Source organism: Puma concolor, chromosome A3 (assembly GCF_028749965.1).
Source record: "Puma concolor isolate L17-30 chromosome A3, mPumCon1.1.hap2, whole genome shotgun sequence".
Lineage (NCBI taxonomy): Eukaryota > Metazoa > Chordata > Mammalia > Carnivora > Felidae > Puma > Puma concolor.
In genome coordinates, this window is record NC_141669.1 from 97,897,530 (window position 1) to 97,917,333 (window position 19,804).

Genomic DNA, 19,804 nt, shown 5'->3' on the forward strand with positions numbered 1-19,804 from the left:
AATTAAAACCAGCTCTCAAGAAAGCAAGCAAGAGAATCATTGGCCCTGGTAAACAGTTCATTTTACCCCAGAAGTCAGATGCACCTCTCAGTCTGCTCCTATTTGCCTGTATAAATAGTAAAGTGAAATAAAACTATACAGTGTGTTTCATCAATAGAGTTGAACTTTGGGGGAATAACCAACTTTGGCAAAAAAAAAAAAAAAAAGTATATAATAAAAAGCCTTCACACCAGCACAGAGTCCAAGGCAGGGCTTGAACTCACAGCCCCAAGATCAAGACCTGAGTTATCATCAAGAGTTGGATGCTTAACCAATTGAGCCACCCAGGTGCTCTTGAAAGTTTTTAATGATACGTAAAATGCTAACTATTCAGATTCCTGTTGAAAATTCTTTTAAAGGCAACTGTTCTAAAAAACAAGTACCAGAAATCCTATAACACAGTCTTTCGTAAGAAGGCCAGTCTTAACAGTTGGAAAATATTGCTCAAGAGGCAAAAAGAAAAAAGCATTCTTTTTTTTTTTTTTTTTTTTTTTGGGGGACAGAGAGAGACAGAGCATGAACGGGGGAGGGGCAGAGAGAGAGGGAGACACAGAATCGGAAACAGGCTCCAGGCTCTGAGCCATCAGCCCAGAGCCTGATGCGGGGCTCGAACTCAGGAACCGCGAGATCGTGACCTGGCTGAAGTCGGACGCTTAACCGACTGCGCCACCCAGGCGCCCCAAGAAAAAAGCATTCTTAGGGACAAAGATCTGCTAGAAAACAAAGGAAAAAAACCCCACAAATATAAACTTTAATAGGCATGAGCATTTTCTGAGATGGGGACAAAGACACCTCAGTTTCCTCCCCAGTGTTTTGGTCCCAGAGCACCTCTCCCACATTTGTATCTTTTTCTAAACTACCCAAGCCTCCCTCCTCTTGCCCAAAGGATATGGGAGGGGAGGGGTTCCACTTGCTTTCATACACCAGCTGATGGTGCCTCCCCAGGTCCTCAGGCTCTGCCCACTTTTCTTTTTTAAAAAAATTTTTTTAAATGTTTATTTACATTTGAGAAAGACAGCTTGAGCAGGGGAGGGGCAGAGACAGAGACAGAATCTGAAGCAGGCTGAATCTGTGAGCTGTCAGCACAGAGCCCAACATGGGGCTCAAACCCTCGAGTAGTGACATCGTGACCTGAGGCAAAGTCAGCCACTCAAACAACTGAGCTACTCAGGTGCCCCTCTTCCATCTTTCTTCTTTCTGTTGTTCAGACCCAGAAACTCCCACTGTCCTACTCTCAGGCTCACTTACTCTTTCTTCTGCCCACTCAAAGCTGCTTCTCAATCCCTCCAGGGAATTTTTCATTTCAGCTACTGTATTTTTCAGCTGCAGAATTTTTTTGGTTTCTTTTCAGGTTTTTTATCTCTTTGCTGACACGTCTATTTTGTTTATACAACATTTTCTTGACTTTCTCCACATCAGTTCTTAGGACATCTTTAAGACAGTTGTAAAGTCTGTCTTATAGATCCGCCAGTAGGTCTTTTTCAGGGACAGTTTCTGTTGTTTTATTGTTTTTTCCTTTGAATGGGCCATATTTTCCTGTTTCTTTGTATTCCTTGTAATTTTTTGTTGAAATTGGATATTTGAATTTAATAATGTAGTAACTCTGGAAATCAGATTCTCTTCCTCCTCTGAGATTTACGGGTTTTTGTGTCTGTTGTTGTTGTTGTTGTTGTTGTTGTTGTTGTTTTTGTTTTTATTGTTGTAGGGTGTCTGTGTATCAAAGATCAACCTGAGGTATAAACTTAAGGTCTTCCCGGGTCATTTCTGAGACTGTGCCTTTCCCTGGGCATGCATGGTGACTTCCTAATTTCCTCTGTATATGTGGTTACTTTTGATTGTCTTATCTTTAAAGTCTGGCTCCACAAAGGGGACAAAGAGAAAAATAAAATGGTGGGGGGGGAGTGCCAGCCCTTTAAATCTCCTTCAAGTCATTTCAACCAGAGGGAGAAGGGTTTGCAACCATTCAGGGGAGGTGCAACTCACCTCTTCATCTGCATTTCTGTGATGAGAAGCAGCAATCAGCAATCAGAGCACAGATTCCTGACATTTGGAGGACAGGGTCCTTTTTGTCTACCCTGGCTCCCACAAGCTGCGTGTGAGCTGCTTGGAGAACAAGTGCGTTGCTGCCTGACACAGGGTTGAAGGGTGTGGAATGGGTAAATGTTACTAACAGCTGAATTTGACCAAATTCAACTGCAATTTACCTTCCAAGTCTCCTCTTGGAAGTTACAAGCCTTCAATATAGTTCCAGAGATCCAAAATAGTTACATCAGACAGATTCTGCCATTTCAACTGTTTGTTGTCTAGGTGGGAACAGACTTCTGGTGCTTCCTACTCTGCCATCCCCCTGGAATCTTTGTCATACCGTTTAAAAAATTTTAGGAGCGCCTGGGTGGCTCAGTTGGTTTAGTGTCTGACTTCAGCTCAAGTCTCGATCTCGTGGCTTGTGAGTTCGAGCCCCACGTTGGCCTCTGTGCTGACAGCTCCAAGCCTGGAGCCTGCTTCAGATTCTGTGTCTCCCTCTCTCTCTGCCCCTTCCTCCCCCTCAAAAATATATAAACATTTTTAAAAAAAGAAGCTGGGGGGGCGCCTGGGTGGCTCAGTCGGTTAAGCGGCCGACTTCGGCTCGGGTCATGATCTCGCGGTCCGTGAGTTCGAGCCCCGCGTCGGGCTCTGTGCTGACAGCTCAGAGCCTGGAGCCTGTTTCGGATTCTGTGTCTCCCTCTCTCTGACCCTCACCCGTTCATGCTTTGTCTCTCTCTGTCTCAAAAAAAAAAAAACAAACAAAAAAAAAAACGTTAAAAAAAAAAAAAAGAAGCTGGGGATAGAACAATGGGAGGAAAATAAGTCAAAATCACTGCCTTCACTGAGTTGATTCCTGATAAAGGAGATACACAATAAGAAACAAAAAAGTATAGAATCAAGAAGTGCTAAGAGGGCTCCTGGGTGGCTCAGTTGGTTGGGCGTCTGACTTCAGCTCAGGTCATGATCTCACAGCCTGTGAGTTTGAGTCCCGCATCGGGCTCTGTGCTGACAGCTCAGAGCCTGGAGCTTGCTTCGGATGTTGTGTCTCCCTCTCTCTCTGCCCCTCCCCTGCTCATGCTTGGTCTCTCTCCCTCTCAAAAAATAAACATTAAAAAATAATAAAATAAAAAATTTTAAATACTATGAATGTGCTTTATCATATTTCATCATATGTAAGACCCACTGACTTTAAGATACACCATTTTATGTACAACAAAAGAAGAAAACTAGCCATCAGTTATGACACACTATCCCTTATAAGATGTATCCAGATGTCAGAAATGTGAAATTTTTAAAAAAAATTTTTTAAAGAGATGCAAAAATTTTAAAACATGTGCATCTTGGGGTGCCTGGGTGGCTCAGTTGGTTAGGCGTTCAATTCTTGGTTTTGGCTCAGGTCATGATCTCACGGTTTCATGGGTTTGAGCTCCGCGTCACTGATAGTGCAGAGCCTGCTTGGGATTCTCTGTCTCCTTCTCCCTCTGCCCCTCTCCCATTTGCACTGTCTCTGTCTCTCAAAATAAATAAATAAACTTTAAAAAAAGTGTGCATCTTAGAAATCAATGAAATACAGTAATAGAAAAAAGTATTCAAAGTATTCTTCATTATTCAAAGTTATACCTCCTATATACTCCATACCTGAAATTAATATAACACTGTATGTTAACTACACTGGAATGAAAAAATATTAAATTAAAGGGGCACCTGGGTGGCTCAGTCGGTTAAGCATCCGACTTCAGCTCAGGTCATGATCTCACACTCCGTGAGTTCAAGCCCTGCATGCTGACAGCTCTGAGCCTGGAGCCTGCTTCTGGTTCTGTGTCTTGCTCCCTCTCTGCCCCTCCCCTGCTCATGCCCTGTCTCTCTCTGTCTCAAAAATAAATTTAAAAAAATTAAAAAAAAAAATTTTTTAAATATTGAATTAAAAACAAATTTTTAATGTATATTATATTTGAGAGAGAGACAGTGTGTGAGCAGGGGAGGGGCACAGAGAGATGGAGACAGAATCTGAAGCAGGCTCCAGGCTCTGGGCTGACAGCACATAGCCCAACGCGGGACTCACAAGCAGTGAGATCATGATCTGAGCTGAAGTCGGACACTTAACCAACCGAGCCACCTAGACAATCTGGAATTAAAAAAAAAATTAATAAAAAATTTTTTTTAATCCTGGAAAAATTCAAGGTCAGGATTATAAAAGCAGATTAAATGATCACACATACAAAGGCAATTAAACTGCAGCAATTAATTAAAGCTTTTAAATACTTTTTTTTAAACATGTTTATTCATTTTTTGAGAGAGAGAGACAGAGTGTGAGTGGGGGAGGGGCAGAGAGAGAAGGCGACTCGGGCGACACAAAATCTGAAGCAGGCTCCAGGCTCCGAGATGTCAGCACAGAGCCTGACGTGGGGCTTAAACTCACAAACCGCAAGATCATGCCCTGAGTGGAAGTCGGATGCTCCACCAAATGAGCCACTCAGGCACCCCGGCTTTTGAATACTTTTACACTTATTTCCATAATAGATAACATAAAGCCATTTAAGTAAGCCTTTACATATTTAAACTTTAAGAAAACATTAAAGACACGAATGAAAAACCTGTAAACATCGAAAAGAAAATGTATTCAAATCCCGCACTTCATTACACAGCACACTATTCTCTTAGGTCATATGGCAAATGAGAAATGCTTATCTTGTTAGGAATTTAAAGAATGTTCTATGGATAACAGAATTAAAATCTTCAATAGCTATGAAAAAAGTCTAACTGTACATGTTCTCTGCAGGCCGCTTCCCTGGGGCATAGTGATTCTGTGGATGTTCACACACAGAGCCGTCTGAGCACGTGCTGACTGCCTTGGGCAAGGGGTTTCGGTGGCTTTTCCAATCACCGATGCTTATAGCAGAGTTCCAAAAGCAAAGGACAACGTTGACGTAGGGAACTAATCAACAAGGAATCACAGAGTAATTTTTAATGATCTCTCATTCCTTCTGGTTAGATCAAGAAGAAAGTTGGTTGCTTTAAGTTCTAACTTAAAGCACACACTGCTTCCCTTTCTGATCAAGAAAGAGGGCTTTGATTGCCTTTATGGGCCATGAGATCCAGCTATAATTCAATAACACTGTGTTATTTTTAGCACACCTATTTTTATAGTTTCATTCTATGTATGGCAAATGATACGAATTTTCCACTTATCATGGTGGTGTGAAGTTTCTTTTCAAAATGAATGTATTTACAAAAAGGGGGGGGGCTTGATTCAAATAAGTAAATGGTAATTCTAGTGATTCACTAACATGGCCAAAAACCACTAGTTTAATGGTTAAACCACACAGAAACTGGAGAGTAATTAATGCCTTTCAGTAAAGGATTAAAAAGGAAAAAAAAAGCCTTGGCTGATTCCTCTCCAAACATACTCTACAAATGAACAAATGAAACAACTGAACAACTTATGTTAAAATATAGCAAAATCCTTAAAAACAGGCAATTTAAATCCAATTTTTTCTAGAAGACAATCCACTAAGCAGAATGGCACTGAGAGATCAGGAAAACATTCCAAGATCTAATTTTATCAGTTTTTTTCCCTTTCTTGTGCTTTATAAATGGGGTATATTAAGTTCCATAAATAGTGCTAAATCATTAAACTAAGACAACAGATTCCCTTTCTTTAAGAAAAGAACCAGTTATACTGTCAATTCTTTTCTTAGTACTACTAAATAACTCAAGAACAAAAATAACTCCTTTTGTAAAAATGTACTGAATCTCTTCTATTTTCTCCTCACAGCGAGCCTTCAGAAAGCTGCCTCTCCTTTCGACTGCCCTCCCTGAGCTCCGAGTGATGCTGGCAGAGCTGTGTCTTCTCGGCGCCTGAGGAAACAGAGGCCGCAGTGCATTCAGAGAAAGGACAGGTACAAACTTCCTGTTCTGACCTGATGTGATCAGAGCCTGTATCACGTCTACCCTGACCCAATTAAGCAAGACATATGAGCCTCACACAGGACTTAAGATGGCAACTAACAATCAGAATCTCATACAATTTGCAAATGCAGTTGGAAACTCACTAATCCCTAACGGCAATAAAAATCTTGTTGATCTGCATGGATCTTTAGTCAAAGCATGTGGTTTTAAGATCTGTGCCCTGGCATATCTGAGTGTGATGAGCCAAAGCAGCCACCAATGAGGCGTGCTCAGCAGTAAAATCAATGCGTTATCATGTAGAGGAATGAATGAACAAGCCATATGCGTATTAACGTGCCTAGACTTTGCTAAGCACTATAATACCAAAACGTATCACCAGTATTTACTTTCCAGTTCATAAAAACAAATACTGATAAGGGTCTATTAATGAAGAGCAATTTAAAGAAGTGAAGTCAGCCATTGCCATTATCTTCCTTCCTCTGACCTTCTATCAGACACTGATTTTAAAAGGACAAAATTATCCTATATCCTCAAATTAGTTATTCATCCAACTATTAAACAGCCTCATGGAATTAAGCTCTCTATTTTTTTAACATTCTAAGAATCTCTTCAAATCTCTTCATGCTCAGTAGAAACCAAGAGTGTCCTCTAAAGTAGAACTAGAAAAGTCCGGAAACCTACATTTTTTAATAGTATATACTTCCGGGGTGCCTGGGTGGCTCAGTCGGTTAAGCATCCGACTCTTGATTTTGGCTCAGGTCATGATCTCATGGTTCGTGAGATCGAGTCCCACACTGGTCTCTGTGCTGGCAGCACGGAGCCTACTTAGGATTCTCTGTCTCTGCCCCTCCTGCTTGCGCTCGCTCTCAAAACAAATAAACATTAAAAAAAAATCCAAAAAACAGTACACACTTCCACTTTGGTTTTCCACAAACACTTGTTTTAACTTAAAAAAGTAACATTTTCTGAATTAAAAAATTCTTTGTAATTGCCACAGGTACTCTAATTCCTAAAGGGCTGCATTAGGCTATCTCAAATCTCATGTACTTTGTTCTTCACCTCTTTGTGCAAGTATAAGATTTCCAAAAATCACGTTACCTATTCCCCAGTAAAAAGGTCCAATGTTTCTCAATAAAAGCACAGATATCTTCTTTCCATCGGAAATAACCTTGCCGTCCACTTCCTTCCAGAGACAAGTTATACATTGCCAGCATGACGACCTGGAACACAAACGCAACAAGGGCTGGGAGGCAAGCACGATTAGGGATGTTAACCTTCAGGGGGAAAAAGTTTGTTTTCTATTCTGAGTAGGAATGGTGGGGAACAGAGGGGGAAAGGGTGATATCTTGGAATACGCTCAGTATAGAATTTTATTTTCTGTTTTGCTTCCATTAGATGAATATCACTAATCCACTTAAGTATCTGCCGTTGTTCCTTACACGTTGCACATGCAGGGCTAATGTGTGGCTGAACTGATTATGATAAACAACGACTGTCCTATGCAAGCAACCTGTCCCGCTGCCCCACCCACCCACCCCGCTCCATGTCCTTCCATCTTATACAACGCGGCACTAGATATAGTGACAACTACTGGCTGTCAGGCATCCAGGTATCTGCTGCAGCCCACATTTTCTGAATGATGGTGCTAACCTTTATTTTGAAAGTCACCCCTGCCTATCTATATACTTTCCTAAGCTTTTTAGAGAGCAAAAACAAAGACTCTCAGAATTTCAAAGCTGAAAATGTTGGTCACCATCTACTCGGTGTTTAGCCATTTTTAGCTGCGGAAACCTTTCTTCTGATGAAATTAGCATTACTCTCAGAGCTCCAAGTGGAAACTCCTCATCTGGTCCAGCCTTGCTCGTCTACAGGTGATTAATTCATAGCCCGGAATTGGGAAGTGTTTTCCAGAAATATAAGTAACATGTGCTCACTGTAAAAGACTTCCATAATAGAAAAGCAAAGAAGGAAGTAAAAATCACTCTAGATCTGCCATCAAGAAACAATCACTTTTAACATGTTCAATGACTATCCTTTGAGGCATTTCTACTTGCATCTATATATATGCAATTTTGTCATGATGTAATTTCATGTAAATGAACAATACAAGCTATTTGAAACTACATTTTCAACCTAATGAAAATAATGATTGATTTGGGGCCACTGAAATTGAAAAAGGGACAGAGAATCTATGTAAGGAATCTAACTTAATTATTCTTTCCAGAAGGAACATCTGAAAGTGTAAGGAGGCTAGTAAACTGCAGTTCAGGCTCCCCAACCTCCGTGCTCACAGCGCGAGACCCTCAATGGTCCAAGGGAAAACCTCCAGCTCAAAGGGCCCAGTAATACCAACACTTCCACTAACCAAGCTCCCCCCTCCTTACACTTGTGAAACCTGCAGAAACCCCACCAAACAATTAATCCCATCGACGGATTTGTCAAGTCCTTCCACTCACTGTTGCAAAAGGTCTACATCAACTAACCAACAGCTTCCTTAAAAACTTATTGTCCATGAGGACTTACTATTCAACGGATATGGAGTTTCAGTTTGGGAAGATAAATATGTTTGGAGATGGACAGTGATGATGGTTGCAAAACAATGTGAATGTACCGAATGCCGCTGAATTATATGCTTAAATGTGGTTAAAATAGTAAACTTTCATGTTATGTATATTTTACCTCAATTTTAAAAGCTATTGTTCAAGAAATACTTTAAGGAAAGTCTGAAATCAGCTTCTTTTGCCTACTCCCAGACCCCTCGAGTACTTCAGACACACGTATTCACTGTTAATCTCGGCAGTAGAGACACTGTCTGCTACTTTATTTCTGGTACTTTTTTTGTATGTCTGAATTATTTCACCACTTTAAAAAGCTAAAATTCACACATTTACTTGAAAATAACTTTTTCTGTAACACTTAATATTTATTAAGCAAACTGCAAAATCTATGAAGGACATGGTTTTCCCCCTCCCCTGGAATCTGGAATCTTAAAAAAAAATGAATCCCAGTTCAGTTTTTCACTCTCACAAGAGCTTATCAGTGACAGAGTATCCCCAGGGCCCAGCTCGGGGCTGGCTCAGCCACAGTAGGCACTTCACAAGTACCCGCTGAAAAACACCTAGAAAAATAATGAGCACAGATCACGGTACGTGCTACACCTGCCATGTAAGAATAAGCATCCAGGATGAGAATATAACCACTATCCTATGCTTCCCAAACACATGATGGTTTCTCCCGCATTTCAAACTGCTGTTCGCAAGTCACTATGAGAAGAGAACACAAAAAAGAGCATGGAAGAAAGGTCAGGAGACCAGACCCTCTGTACTGTTGGTATTTTGTGGTGAAACAGGCATTTCTACTTATTACTTTGGTAAATCAACAAATATAAAGTTTAACATTTAAAAAGACAGAAACCCCACATTCCAATATAGTATTTGGTGACATCAATAGAATCTATAAAACACCATCTGATTTAGCTCTTTCTTGAGATGCTGGGGTTTTTATTTTTAATTTTTTTTTTTAATTCTTTTCATTTTATTTATTTGAGAGAGAGGGAGAGAGCAGGTACAAGTGAGGAAAGGGGGGAGAGGGAGGGAGACAGAGAGAGAAAGAGAGAGAGAGAGAGAGAGAGAATCTTAAGCAGGCTCTGCCTTCAGTGAGGAGCCCGACGCAGTGCTCAATCCCATGACCCTGGGATCAAGACCTGAGCCAAAATCAAGAGTCAGACACTCAACCGACTGAGCCACCCAGGCACCCTGAGGCTGGGTTTCTTAGAGGCAACTAGAAATACTGGTTAGTAGTTTACCAAGAACCAGACGTGTCTGATCTATCACTTCATCGTACCAAGGTATTATCTATCATCAATCCATCTTCTGGAAGTGAAAACATAATTTTCAAGTGATGTCAGCCTAATTAAATGTGCAAACTGAGCCAATATTGTATCTTCTGAGCAATATAACCAAAAGCCAGTTGTTCTCTTCAAAAGAACCTCTGCAAAAACTCATATTCTTGCCAATAAATTACGTATATTTGCTCTTCTTCCACTTTACAGCTTTTTGAGACGCTTACAGATCAAATGCAAATCTGCTGATGGGTATACACATGAGAATAATCTATTATATTAATCTGACCTTGCCTAGACACAATATCCCAGGTACACATTGAGAAAAACATCCCAATTACAATACGCATAAGACTATATCCTCAGTACAAACGTCCCTTCATTTTCTACTTGCATACTCTCGGCCAAGTCAAAAAAGGCTCCCTAAATTCACCACTGACAGATTTCATTAGCACATCTCCTAGTAAAGCACTGATAATTAATAGTCCAAGCTGCTAAAGCAACTGCAGTTTATAAGGAATACCTTAGTGGCTCAGATCATTTCATCCAAACTCTTTCTCATTTACCCTGTTTATTTCTTTCATAGCAAAAAAGTGCTATGGGTAATTAACTTGTTTATTTGTCTGCTTATTGTCTAAAATGTCTAAAATGTCAGCTGCCTAGCTATCTTCCTCATCACAGCAGTCTCCAGGCCTAGAATGACACCTGGTTCATCATGGGCACTCAATATTTGTTAAATGAATAAACATAAAAACTCAAAGTAATGTGTAATTCGTTCATTTTTAGAATTCAGACTATGGCCATTGGTACCTTGCAATAGACCTAGTTAGTAACATAAAAACAAACCAAAAAAATTAAGACAAGCTGGCGATCAGTAAAAAGCTATTGTTCAGGCTACAGTTAGCTTGGAGGAGGGGGCTGGTACTAGAGACGGCTAAAAGGTGGACGTAGCTATTCATCCCCCCAACAATATTCAAACATATCCGTGTTCAAACGCGGAAAAGCCAGATTACGTTGGCTTCTGCAATGAGCCACGTTATACTTTCCCAAACTATTTCCAACGTGGTCACCTTTACATTGTGCTAAAAACGGCTGCCAGAAAAATATGAACCTCATTGGGAATTCAATTAAAATCAGAGTCTGGCATCATATCCATGTGAAATTGTGTGTGTGAGGTTTTCGAGAATCTCAAACCTAATTCGCCACATTAGCAGGGAGTATTTTCACAAAGAACTCCTTTCTCCCTATATTTATCATTTTCATTGTGAAGCAAGGAGCGACCCTCAAAACAGCTCAAAAGCCTATGTGTAAGCTCCCTGTTCTCTGAATATTCATTCCAATGAATTCCTTGGGGGATTGACCCTGCAAATTCTAGGGGAAGAGCTTTTTACTCACTTGCTGCCATGTCAGTTTCAGCCTTTCATACTGCTCCTTGCCATCTTCTGAGCAATCGGAACAAGTGAATCTAAAAAAATTATCACCCTTAAGGTAACTGAGCTGTTCCCTCAGCTGACCTAGGAGAAAAACAAAAAAGCACATCACAGGTTTGTCTAGAGCAGCATTTATCAGTGTATCAACCAGATTTTCCACGCTTCCCATGTGTTCTTCCTCCTTTTCAGCTAACCCATGATAGCAGGACGGGAATAAGGAAAACAGAAGAAAAGCACAGAAGAAAAGCGTATGCCTATTAAGTGTATGCTTCCTAGCTTTTAGGAGAAAGATGCTGGAAAATCACGTTTTCATTGCTCTCACTGGATTTTCCAACTGTTAACATTCCTGACTCCTATGGGTCTCCACACACTCTTTCAAGATTATATGAGTTCCCACTGCATGCCAGGCACTGGCCTAGGAACCGGAACACAGCGCCCAAGATAGTCTGCTCTCGGCATTTTATAAGTTCTGAGGGCGACATACAAGGAAATAGGTAATCCTAATCGCACAACGGTTCTCCATCCTCACTGTACATCGGAATCACCCATGGAGTGGTTTTGTTTTTTTAAAAGATGCCTGGGCCTACTCACACAGAATGAATCAATCTCTAAAAGGGCGGGTCTGGGTCTCTCCATTTTCTAATGTTCCCCAGGTGATGCCAACGCTCTGGGAGACAGGACAACCACTGGAATGGAACGTGGTGTGTGCCACAGGGCAATGCGAGGGTACATAAAAGGGAGGCCCAACCCATACAAGGAAGATGGGAGAGCTAGAAAAAGTGGCATTGACAGGGGACCTGAAGGATGACTAGAATTGGCCAGGGGAAGAGGAGTGCCTATGTGAATGGCGGGAGCCCACGGAGGCTACAGAGACACATATTCCAGAGAGGAAATTAAAATGTGCAGAGACCTTGGTATAAGAATTTTTTTGTGGAGCATTAAAAGCTCACCCTAACTGCAAAGTTCTGGTAGTGTGGGGACAGGACATTGAGGAGAGACGCTGAGGAAGTTAGCAGGGACCCTATCGTGATGGACAGTTTAAAATGTATCCTTAGAGGACAAGGTGGAACGCCAGAGATTTCTCAGGCAGGGCCCTAAATCACTAAGCAGAAAGAGCTCAGAAGCAAACTCTAGCTAATGCATAGAAAGTTCTAGATTGTTTCCTATGAAACTGTTACTATTAATTAATAGTAACTGTTAATCTGAATAGTTAAATCCATCTTAAAAACACTTCCACATACCAGAAACTGACCCGTTTCAGCTGAAATTTCTCTGACCTAGTTACAAAGTATTACACAAAGAATTCCTCTGGTACCGATGTCTTTCCTAGTCTCTGCCGAATGGGAAAATCCCATTTTGGTAAGACTCGTGATGGCTGCCAAAGCATGCTCCTTGAGAGCCAGGACACTGGCAGATGAAAAGATTAGCTGAAAGAGTGGGGTATCGGGGCAGCATGTGTATATATATCTGTCGCCAGCAGATCTAGGAGGCTAGCAAGCAGAAAACAAGAATGGTCCCAGAAAAAAAGCATAAAATATTTTTAATCTGCTAATTCTGACTTACTTCAGCATACAACAGCAGTTTTCCACGGAAGTTAAACATTAATAGAGTAACTTGAACTTTCGTTCTATACTGGGCCTAGTATTGGCCCCTAAATCCACAACGTGATCTTGTTAAACAATGTGGCTAATTCTTTAAATAACACAGGATTTCCAACTTTCTTTTATTGGGTTGCCGTCCAAAATGTTAACTTAACAATGTGAGAGGTTGACAGTAATTTTTATTAGCACAAATGTGTCTACGTTTTATATAAATCTGTCATTAACCAACTAAACTAATCATAAATATAATAATTATCTTTTTATTTAGGTCCATTGTACATTCATGTTTCGTTCACAGGTGAGAAAAACAAACCTTCACATTGGAACTGACAAATCAAAGGAATTGAGAAGCTCCTTACTGGCCGGTATCCATTTTTGGCACTTGTCACAGAAGTAGGACAGCTGCTCCTCCATCCAGGACACATCTCCTTCGTCACTGTTGAGGGAATCCCCACTCTGATCATGAGATAAGTCCACTGATGCCTGGTCCTCCGATTCAACGATCAGGAGAGTCTCCCCCTCCACCTCTCCCTCCTCCAGCCCTTCTGAGGTAGATGTTCTCGTGGCTTCATCATCATGCCGGCTTATCAAACTACTCAGGTGGATGTTACTATCCATCCCTTCCTCTCCCAGGCTCTCAAGTGCTTTTCACGAACAATCCTAAGCTCTGGACACCAGGCTTCAAGGGGCTTCTACCAGGATCACACAGACAGACAGAAACTCTTCACGAGAGTGTCTGCCCGCTTCTTTACTCAGAAGGGACTTTTAAGCAATCATTTAGAATACGTGATCCACTGTCTTTGTCTTTGGTCAAGTTTGAAAGGACAGTGACCAAAAAAAGGGTGAACACCTCACAAAGCTATTCTCCATCCACACTCACACACCCACACTCAACACTGTCCCATCAATATTTGGCATCCATTTCAAGTCATGTTTTTTGAGATCCTTTTGCCAGTAACATCTTCTCTCTTTCTGCTTCAAGTTGCTCAGTCAAAATAATCTGTTCTCCCAAGAGACGAATGTTTTCTTTTTTCCGATTCTGCCTCTCAATGTCTCTGATCACTCCATCGTGAAGCCTCTAAAAACGCAAGAAACAGATTTCAGTAACACCCAAACAGGTGGTTCCCTTCCTTGTGCCATTCAATCTGAGTAACAGTACTACCAAAATACACTGAAAACTTTGAGACTCCAAATACCTAATTACTATTTCAACTTTCTGCATAAATGTAAAATGTAACAAGCTATCAGATTAATTTGGTTGTGTGCTCCACCGGTGTTATTACTTAACATGACTTAACCATATTTTAAGAAATTCCTGAACATTCAGTATAGAAGCTTCATGGGAAATTAGAAAAAGAAAAGAAAAAACTGTTCCTGAGGTGAATTTTAAAAGTTTAATTGATATACAATGCTTTAAAAGATCTGGTGAGAATTACTACAGTAATTTTACAAACTACTTTCCTATTAGCAAGGATCCTAGCTGAATAATAAATATCAAAGAAAAAAAAGATTCCTGAAATTTAAACAAACTATCAGGATGCAAGAAAATAAAGATCTTAGCTTCTTCTAGTGCATAAGAAGAAGTAAAAATTGTACAGAATTACTAATCAATTACATGACTGAGAGAGACGGGAAAAATACAATGCTACTACCGGAGGAAAAAAGAAAGGTGGTAGGTACTTTGAGAAGCACTAAAGACAGGTCGAAAATTCCAGAACATGGACTTGGCACCTAAGATGAGACTTTTTAAAGCCTAAGTCCAGTCATTACTAATAACTGCCATTTTCTAGTTTTTAGGTCCCCAAATACTAATTTTTTTTTAACGGCAACCTTGTGAGGTAGAATTAATGGGGGTGGGGCCCAGGGCCTGGGGTTTTTTTGTTTGTTGGTAATCATTAGGTCTATTTTATTTTACTACTATCATCATTATTATTTTTAAGCGGGCACTATGCCCAGCACAGAGCCCAACAATGCACTTAAACTCACAACCCTGAGATCAAGAGTCAGATGCTCAACCGACTGAGCTACTGAGGTGTCCCTATTATGCCTATTTAAAGAAACTCGCCAAGTACCTACTTGCCAGATCTCCTCCAGACCTAGAGTTTCACTCACTATTATGGGGGGAACTGGGAAGTTTAAGAGTCCTAGAACAGATAACACAATTGAAAACCATCTTTTTTGGACCTTGCTCCTTAGCCAGATCTCCAGAGACATTTGGCTCCTCCCTCCCCAGTCCTTTGGGTCCTGTACTTCCTGTACCATGACACACCCATGCACACACCCCACCCCACCCCCAAAGCCCACACCATCCACTGGAATCATTCTTTCCATACCTGCCTCTGGGATCTTCCATACCTGATCTTCCTTCCTCAGACTTCAGCATATGGCTTAGGAACTTGCTTTCCTGCCATCATTGTAGTGCTACCTTCCTTCAAGTTGCAGTGTATGCCAACTGCCTGCAACTTGCACTTAGCTACCTTACTAATCACCTCTCTTACTAACCACCAAGACCTCTTCACCATTACTCATGTAGTACAACTCGTTTTGCTGGGTTCCTGTGAGGATTAATGTCAGTGGCTGACATGTGGTAAACAGTCAAGAAATGCTAGAAAACAACAGTCATTATTTTATTTCTTGCTTCCTTGAACCTTCCAACATACCCAATGTGTCAATCATTTGTCTTCTTCCTAGTGTAAAAAAAAAAAGTCCACTGAATGACTGGATGCAAAATAAACACAGGTTATTCCGGTCAATCTTTTCTTCATCTAATTTCCCAACACCTAAATCTTTGTTTTTCTACCCTCTAGTACAGAGATACTCAACCCCAGCTGCATGTTAGAATCCCCTGGGTGGCTTTTAACACATACGTGATCAAGATTCCCCATATCCAAGAGATTCTGATTTAAGAGGTCTGGAGTAAGTGACATTGTAAAAACGAGAGATGCTGAGTTAGTTCAGAACCAAGCTCTCATCCATCCCTACCCCATAGTCTGAAAATCTCTGCCTCCACTGACCTCAGAACTACATCTGACCATCCTCTACTCCACCTCAAATTTCTTTTGATCACCCTCTTTTCCTTTCACTTCTTAGAAGAGAAACTTGCCTGCCTCTATTCCAAAAGCTCCGCCCTCAGAACCCATACTTTGTTCCCCAATCTCTAACCTCTTCCATGTCCTCATTACTCATCCCAATAGCCCCTCCTCCAAATTCTTATACCATCACACCTTCCCGATTTCCAGACTGTGAACAAGGACAAGACCTCTTCTGCTTCATCTCTGTGTACCAAGCACACTGCACAGCCCAGTACGACAAAAGGCCATTTACTATTGATTCATCCAGTTCATTACTTCCACCCTTGGCAAAACTAAGCCCAACCCTAACGCACGCACGGACCTAGTTGCCTGTTCTCAACTTTCAGCACCGGTGTGAAGCAGTTACAAACTCAGGAACGCCCGTCCTTCCTATCTTTTGTTTCCCAAAGCGCCTAGTGTGGTGCCTGGCGCACACAGACCAATCACTAAACATTTGCCAACTAGAGTAAAAACAATATGAACTGACACACACACGGAACGGGCGGTCGGTCAACCGATCAGTAAGTTACAGATATTTCTAGAAATACAGGTACAGAAAAAAGAAAAATTGGAGGCTGGTATCTCTAATTCCCAGAATCTTGTTTCCACAGCATACTGTTTCTTAAAAGAAACAAACAAACAAACAAACAAACAAACAAAAAGCATCCACTAAATTACCTTGGCTAAAGGCAGAGAAAGTGGATTCGGGGCAGCCTCCTTAATCCTAGGATAAAATCTCATTAACACTGGAAATGAGATACATTAGGGTTGAGCCTCAACCTTGGGCCTGGGGTTGGGGAGAGGCCGACAACATGCTGAGTGCACCCCCCACGAAAACCCTTTCCCGCCTCTACTTTGCAGCGGCCCAAGCGACACGCTGAAAAGTCCGTGTCACTGTAGGCTGGAGGTGACCTGGGAACCGGGCCGCCCACCACCCTGCAGGCCTGCCTTAGCTGGAGCCAGGAGGCTGCGGCGCGGAGGGCAGGGGCTCCCCCGCGCCGGCAGGACGGGGTCGCCGGGGCCTCTCGGTGCACGCGGCCGCGGGGGCTGCGGCGCCCGGGCCGGGCGGACGGCGTGGGAGCCGCAGTCGCGTGACCGGGGTGATCGAGGAATGGGTGGGACGCAGGATCGCGCCGCCGCGGAGCCGACGAAAGAGGGAGAGACGAGGAGCAACGGAGAACCACGCGGAGAGAGGCCACTGGGCCTTAGGTCGCCCTCGCGGGCCCCGGAAGAGGAGGTCACGTGACACCGACCTGCCGGTCCTGCCGCTGCTTCAGATGCACGCCGGCCACGGTGGCCGCCGTCAGCACCACCGACAGGCCCAGCACCACCTTCGAGCTCCTCGACATCCCCGCGCCGGCCGCCGCGGCCTCCGCCTACCCGCCCCGGGCCCCAGGGCCGCAACCGAACGCGACTCGGAGGCTGCGGGTCAGGCTCGACCGCTCGAGCGCAGAGCCCCTGCAGCCGCTGCACCGCCCGCCGCGCCAGGCGCTAGCAATCGAGAGCCGAGCGCGGAGCGGCGGTTGCCTCTTCTTCCCGACCCCGCACACAAACATAATCTGTCCCCTCTGAGCGTTCTGCTGACCCGGGTCCTTTGCTCAATACCAGCCTTACTAATCGCAGCCTCTTTGGCCCTTTGCGCGGTAGATGCCACCAGAAGATGGAGTTTTTGCTTGTAGATCCATAATTAAATGTTGTAGACACGGTCACCTGTTTTCATCTAAATACTGTGGGCTGGCTGGTCAGGCTCTGATTTTTCTTAAAACGGAAAAGCCTTCTGGCTAAAGGGCATGCTAACTGGGTAGCGATGCCTCTTCGTTGCCTCTTGGTAAGAAAAGCGCTGGTCAACTTGCTTCCCGTGTAATTACTAAGAGATCGCCTTTATACCTTTGGAACCTCAGTTCCTGCACCAATAAGACAGGATTCCTGATTCCCACATTACTAGGGAAATGAATGAATGAATGAATGAATGAATGAATGTAAGGCATTATGCAAGGCATCATTTTCACTTTTCCTTGTGGTAGAAAGAAATTTGGCTTTCCGGAAAGTGTAAAGTATCTAATAGAATAGGCAATGGAAAGGTATTCCCATTAAGTCATGCTTTCCCACTGGAATTCACAGAGAGCAAGCTTCTTCCTGTGGAAACAACTATGGCCAGTACTGATTAGGACCAGGTCTTGGTTAGCACCACCCAAGGGCTTCTCCAATATTCATTTCTGTAGTGCTTTGCTATTCCAGTTTGTTACTTAGTGTAAATGGCATGAGATGATTATTGCTTGTAAGAAATGTAATAAAAAAAATTGAATACTTTTTTCAAACCACATTTTGTCCATGGCATTTTTCTCAGCCAGAGGAGGATATATCACTGAATTGGGAAACTGAGTTCCTCCCCTAATAGACTGTGGAGTTAGAAGCACTTCAATTCAAGGTGTATTTGTATTCTTTTGTAATAGAAAAGAAAAAACAGTATTAGACTGCTTTTTTACTTCATGACCTGAGCTGAAGTCGCACGCTTAATCGACTGAGCCACCCAGGTGATTCGGAAAAGAACAAACAATATTAGACTGCTTTTTTACTTGTGGTGGACTCCAGATATTTTTCTCTGTAAGTCAGTGAGCCTTCAGCAAAGCTACATGTCCTTAGAATTTGTCAGAGTTAGATGGCCTTTCACTATTGTAACCAATTTTCAACTTGTCTTCTTGAAATATACTTTTGTTCTCCTTTCAAAACATCCTTTATGTGTTAACGGTGTCAAATTTAAAAGTGGATTATCTGTTTAAATATTTATGACCCCCAGCAGGGTGTTTTGTGTGATTATTGTCACATAAATGACTGGGATAGGAGGGAATGAGTATAGACTCCTCTAGCCAATAATCACGATACAAAAGACAAGGGATGCCTATGTGGCTCAGTCTGTTGAGCGAGCATTCAACTCTTGATTTCGGCTCAGGTCATGATCTCACGTGAGATGGAGCCCTCCATCGGGCTCTGCGCTGACAGGGTGGAACCTGCTTGGGATTCTCTCTCTCCCTCTTTCTCCCCTCCCCCACTTTCTCAAAAATAAATAAATAAACATTACTTAAAAAAAGACAGGGAGACAGTTGACAAGTAGCAATTGCTATGGTTCGCATGTTTGTGTCCCCCCTAACACTCTTATGTTGAAATCCTAACCCCCTGGTGGGGTGGTATAGGAGATGGGGCCTTTGGGAGGTAGTTAGGTTTAGATAGGCTCATTAGGGTCAAGCCCCCAGGCTGGATTAGTGTCCTCTTAGGAACAAGAGACTACAGCTCGCTCTCCACCATGTCAGGACACAGCAAGAAGACCGCTATCTGCAAACCAGGAAGAGGGCCCTCACTAGAACCCAACCAGGCTGGTACCCTAATCTCAGACTTCCCAGCCTCCAGAACTGACAGACACATATCCGCCATTTAAGCCATGCAGTCTATGATATTTTTGTTCTAGCAGCCCAAGGTAAGACAGCAAGGAACTGTTCCCCAAAGTGAAGTATGAGTGTGCATTTACTGCTGCAGAGTCAGTACCACCTAATACAGAAGATTGAAGACCCACTTCTCTGGGTCAGAAAGTTCCAGCAACTTTCCACCAGGAACTAGGTGCCGATTGGTTTTGAATTCCTCACTCCCTTTTTCTCAATGGTAAATCATTACTTATGCCAGCTTAATGGAAGAGTCCTGCTTAACCACTGGAGACTCTGAGTAAGAGGGGCTCCTTTAATAATCACAGAGGTAAGTCGAGGCAGAGCTCTTACTACAAGGTGGAAGGCTTAAAATTAATATTGGCAAACACTTAGCACATTAATGTGCTTCCCTTTTCTCCACATCCTTGCCAACACTTGTTACTTCTTGTCTTTTTGATGACAGACATTCTAA

General features: G+C 42.4%; 2 protein-coding genes across 2 annotated transcripts in view; both read right to left on the reverse strand.

The window, feature by feature from the left end:
- KAT14 (lysine acetyltransferase 14) overlaps window positions 1-13,473 on the reverse strand; it is a 37,992-nt gene extending 24,519 nt beyond the window's left edge. The window contains exons 1-3 of the mRNA XM_086701612.1: window positions 13,205-13,473; window positions 11,210-11,328; window positions 7,072-7,193 (exon numbers count right to left, since the gene is read on the reverse strand). Coding sequence (XP_086557738.1) covers window positions 7,072-7,193; window positions 11,210-11,328; window positions 13,205-13,463 — 500 coding nt within the window. The 5' untranslated portion in view covers window positions 13,464-13,473. The remainder of the gene's footprint in view (window positions 1-7,071; window positions 7,194-11,209; window positions 11,329-13,204) is intronic.
- A 300-nt stretch (window positions 13,474-13,773) lies between these two features.
- On the reverse strand, window positions 13,774-17,365 carry PET117 (PET117 cytochrome c oxidase chaperone). Its single transcript, XM_086701613.1, has 2 exons — window positions 17,170-17,365; window positions 13,774-13,923 (listed from the first exon to the last, which is right to left on the reverse strand). Exons 1-2 carry the CDS (start codon window positions 17,263-17,265, stop codon window positions 13,774-13,776), a joined length of 246 nt encoding a protein of 81 aa, XP_086557739.1. The 5' UTR covers window positions 17,266-17,365.
- Between the last annotated feature and the right edge of the window lie 2,439 nt (window positions 17,366-19,804).

Coding starts and splice junctions, on each gene's coding strand:
- PET117 (XM_086701613.1), bottom strand. CDS start 17,265: ATGTCGAGGAGCTCGAAGGTGGTGCTGGGCCTGTCGGTGGTGCTGACG. Junction 13,924..17,169: donor AGCAGCGGCAGGACCGGCAG/GTCGGTGTCACG, acceptor TTGCGTTTTTAG/AGGCTTCACGATGGAGTGAT.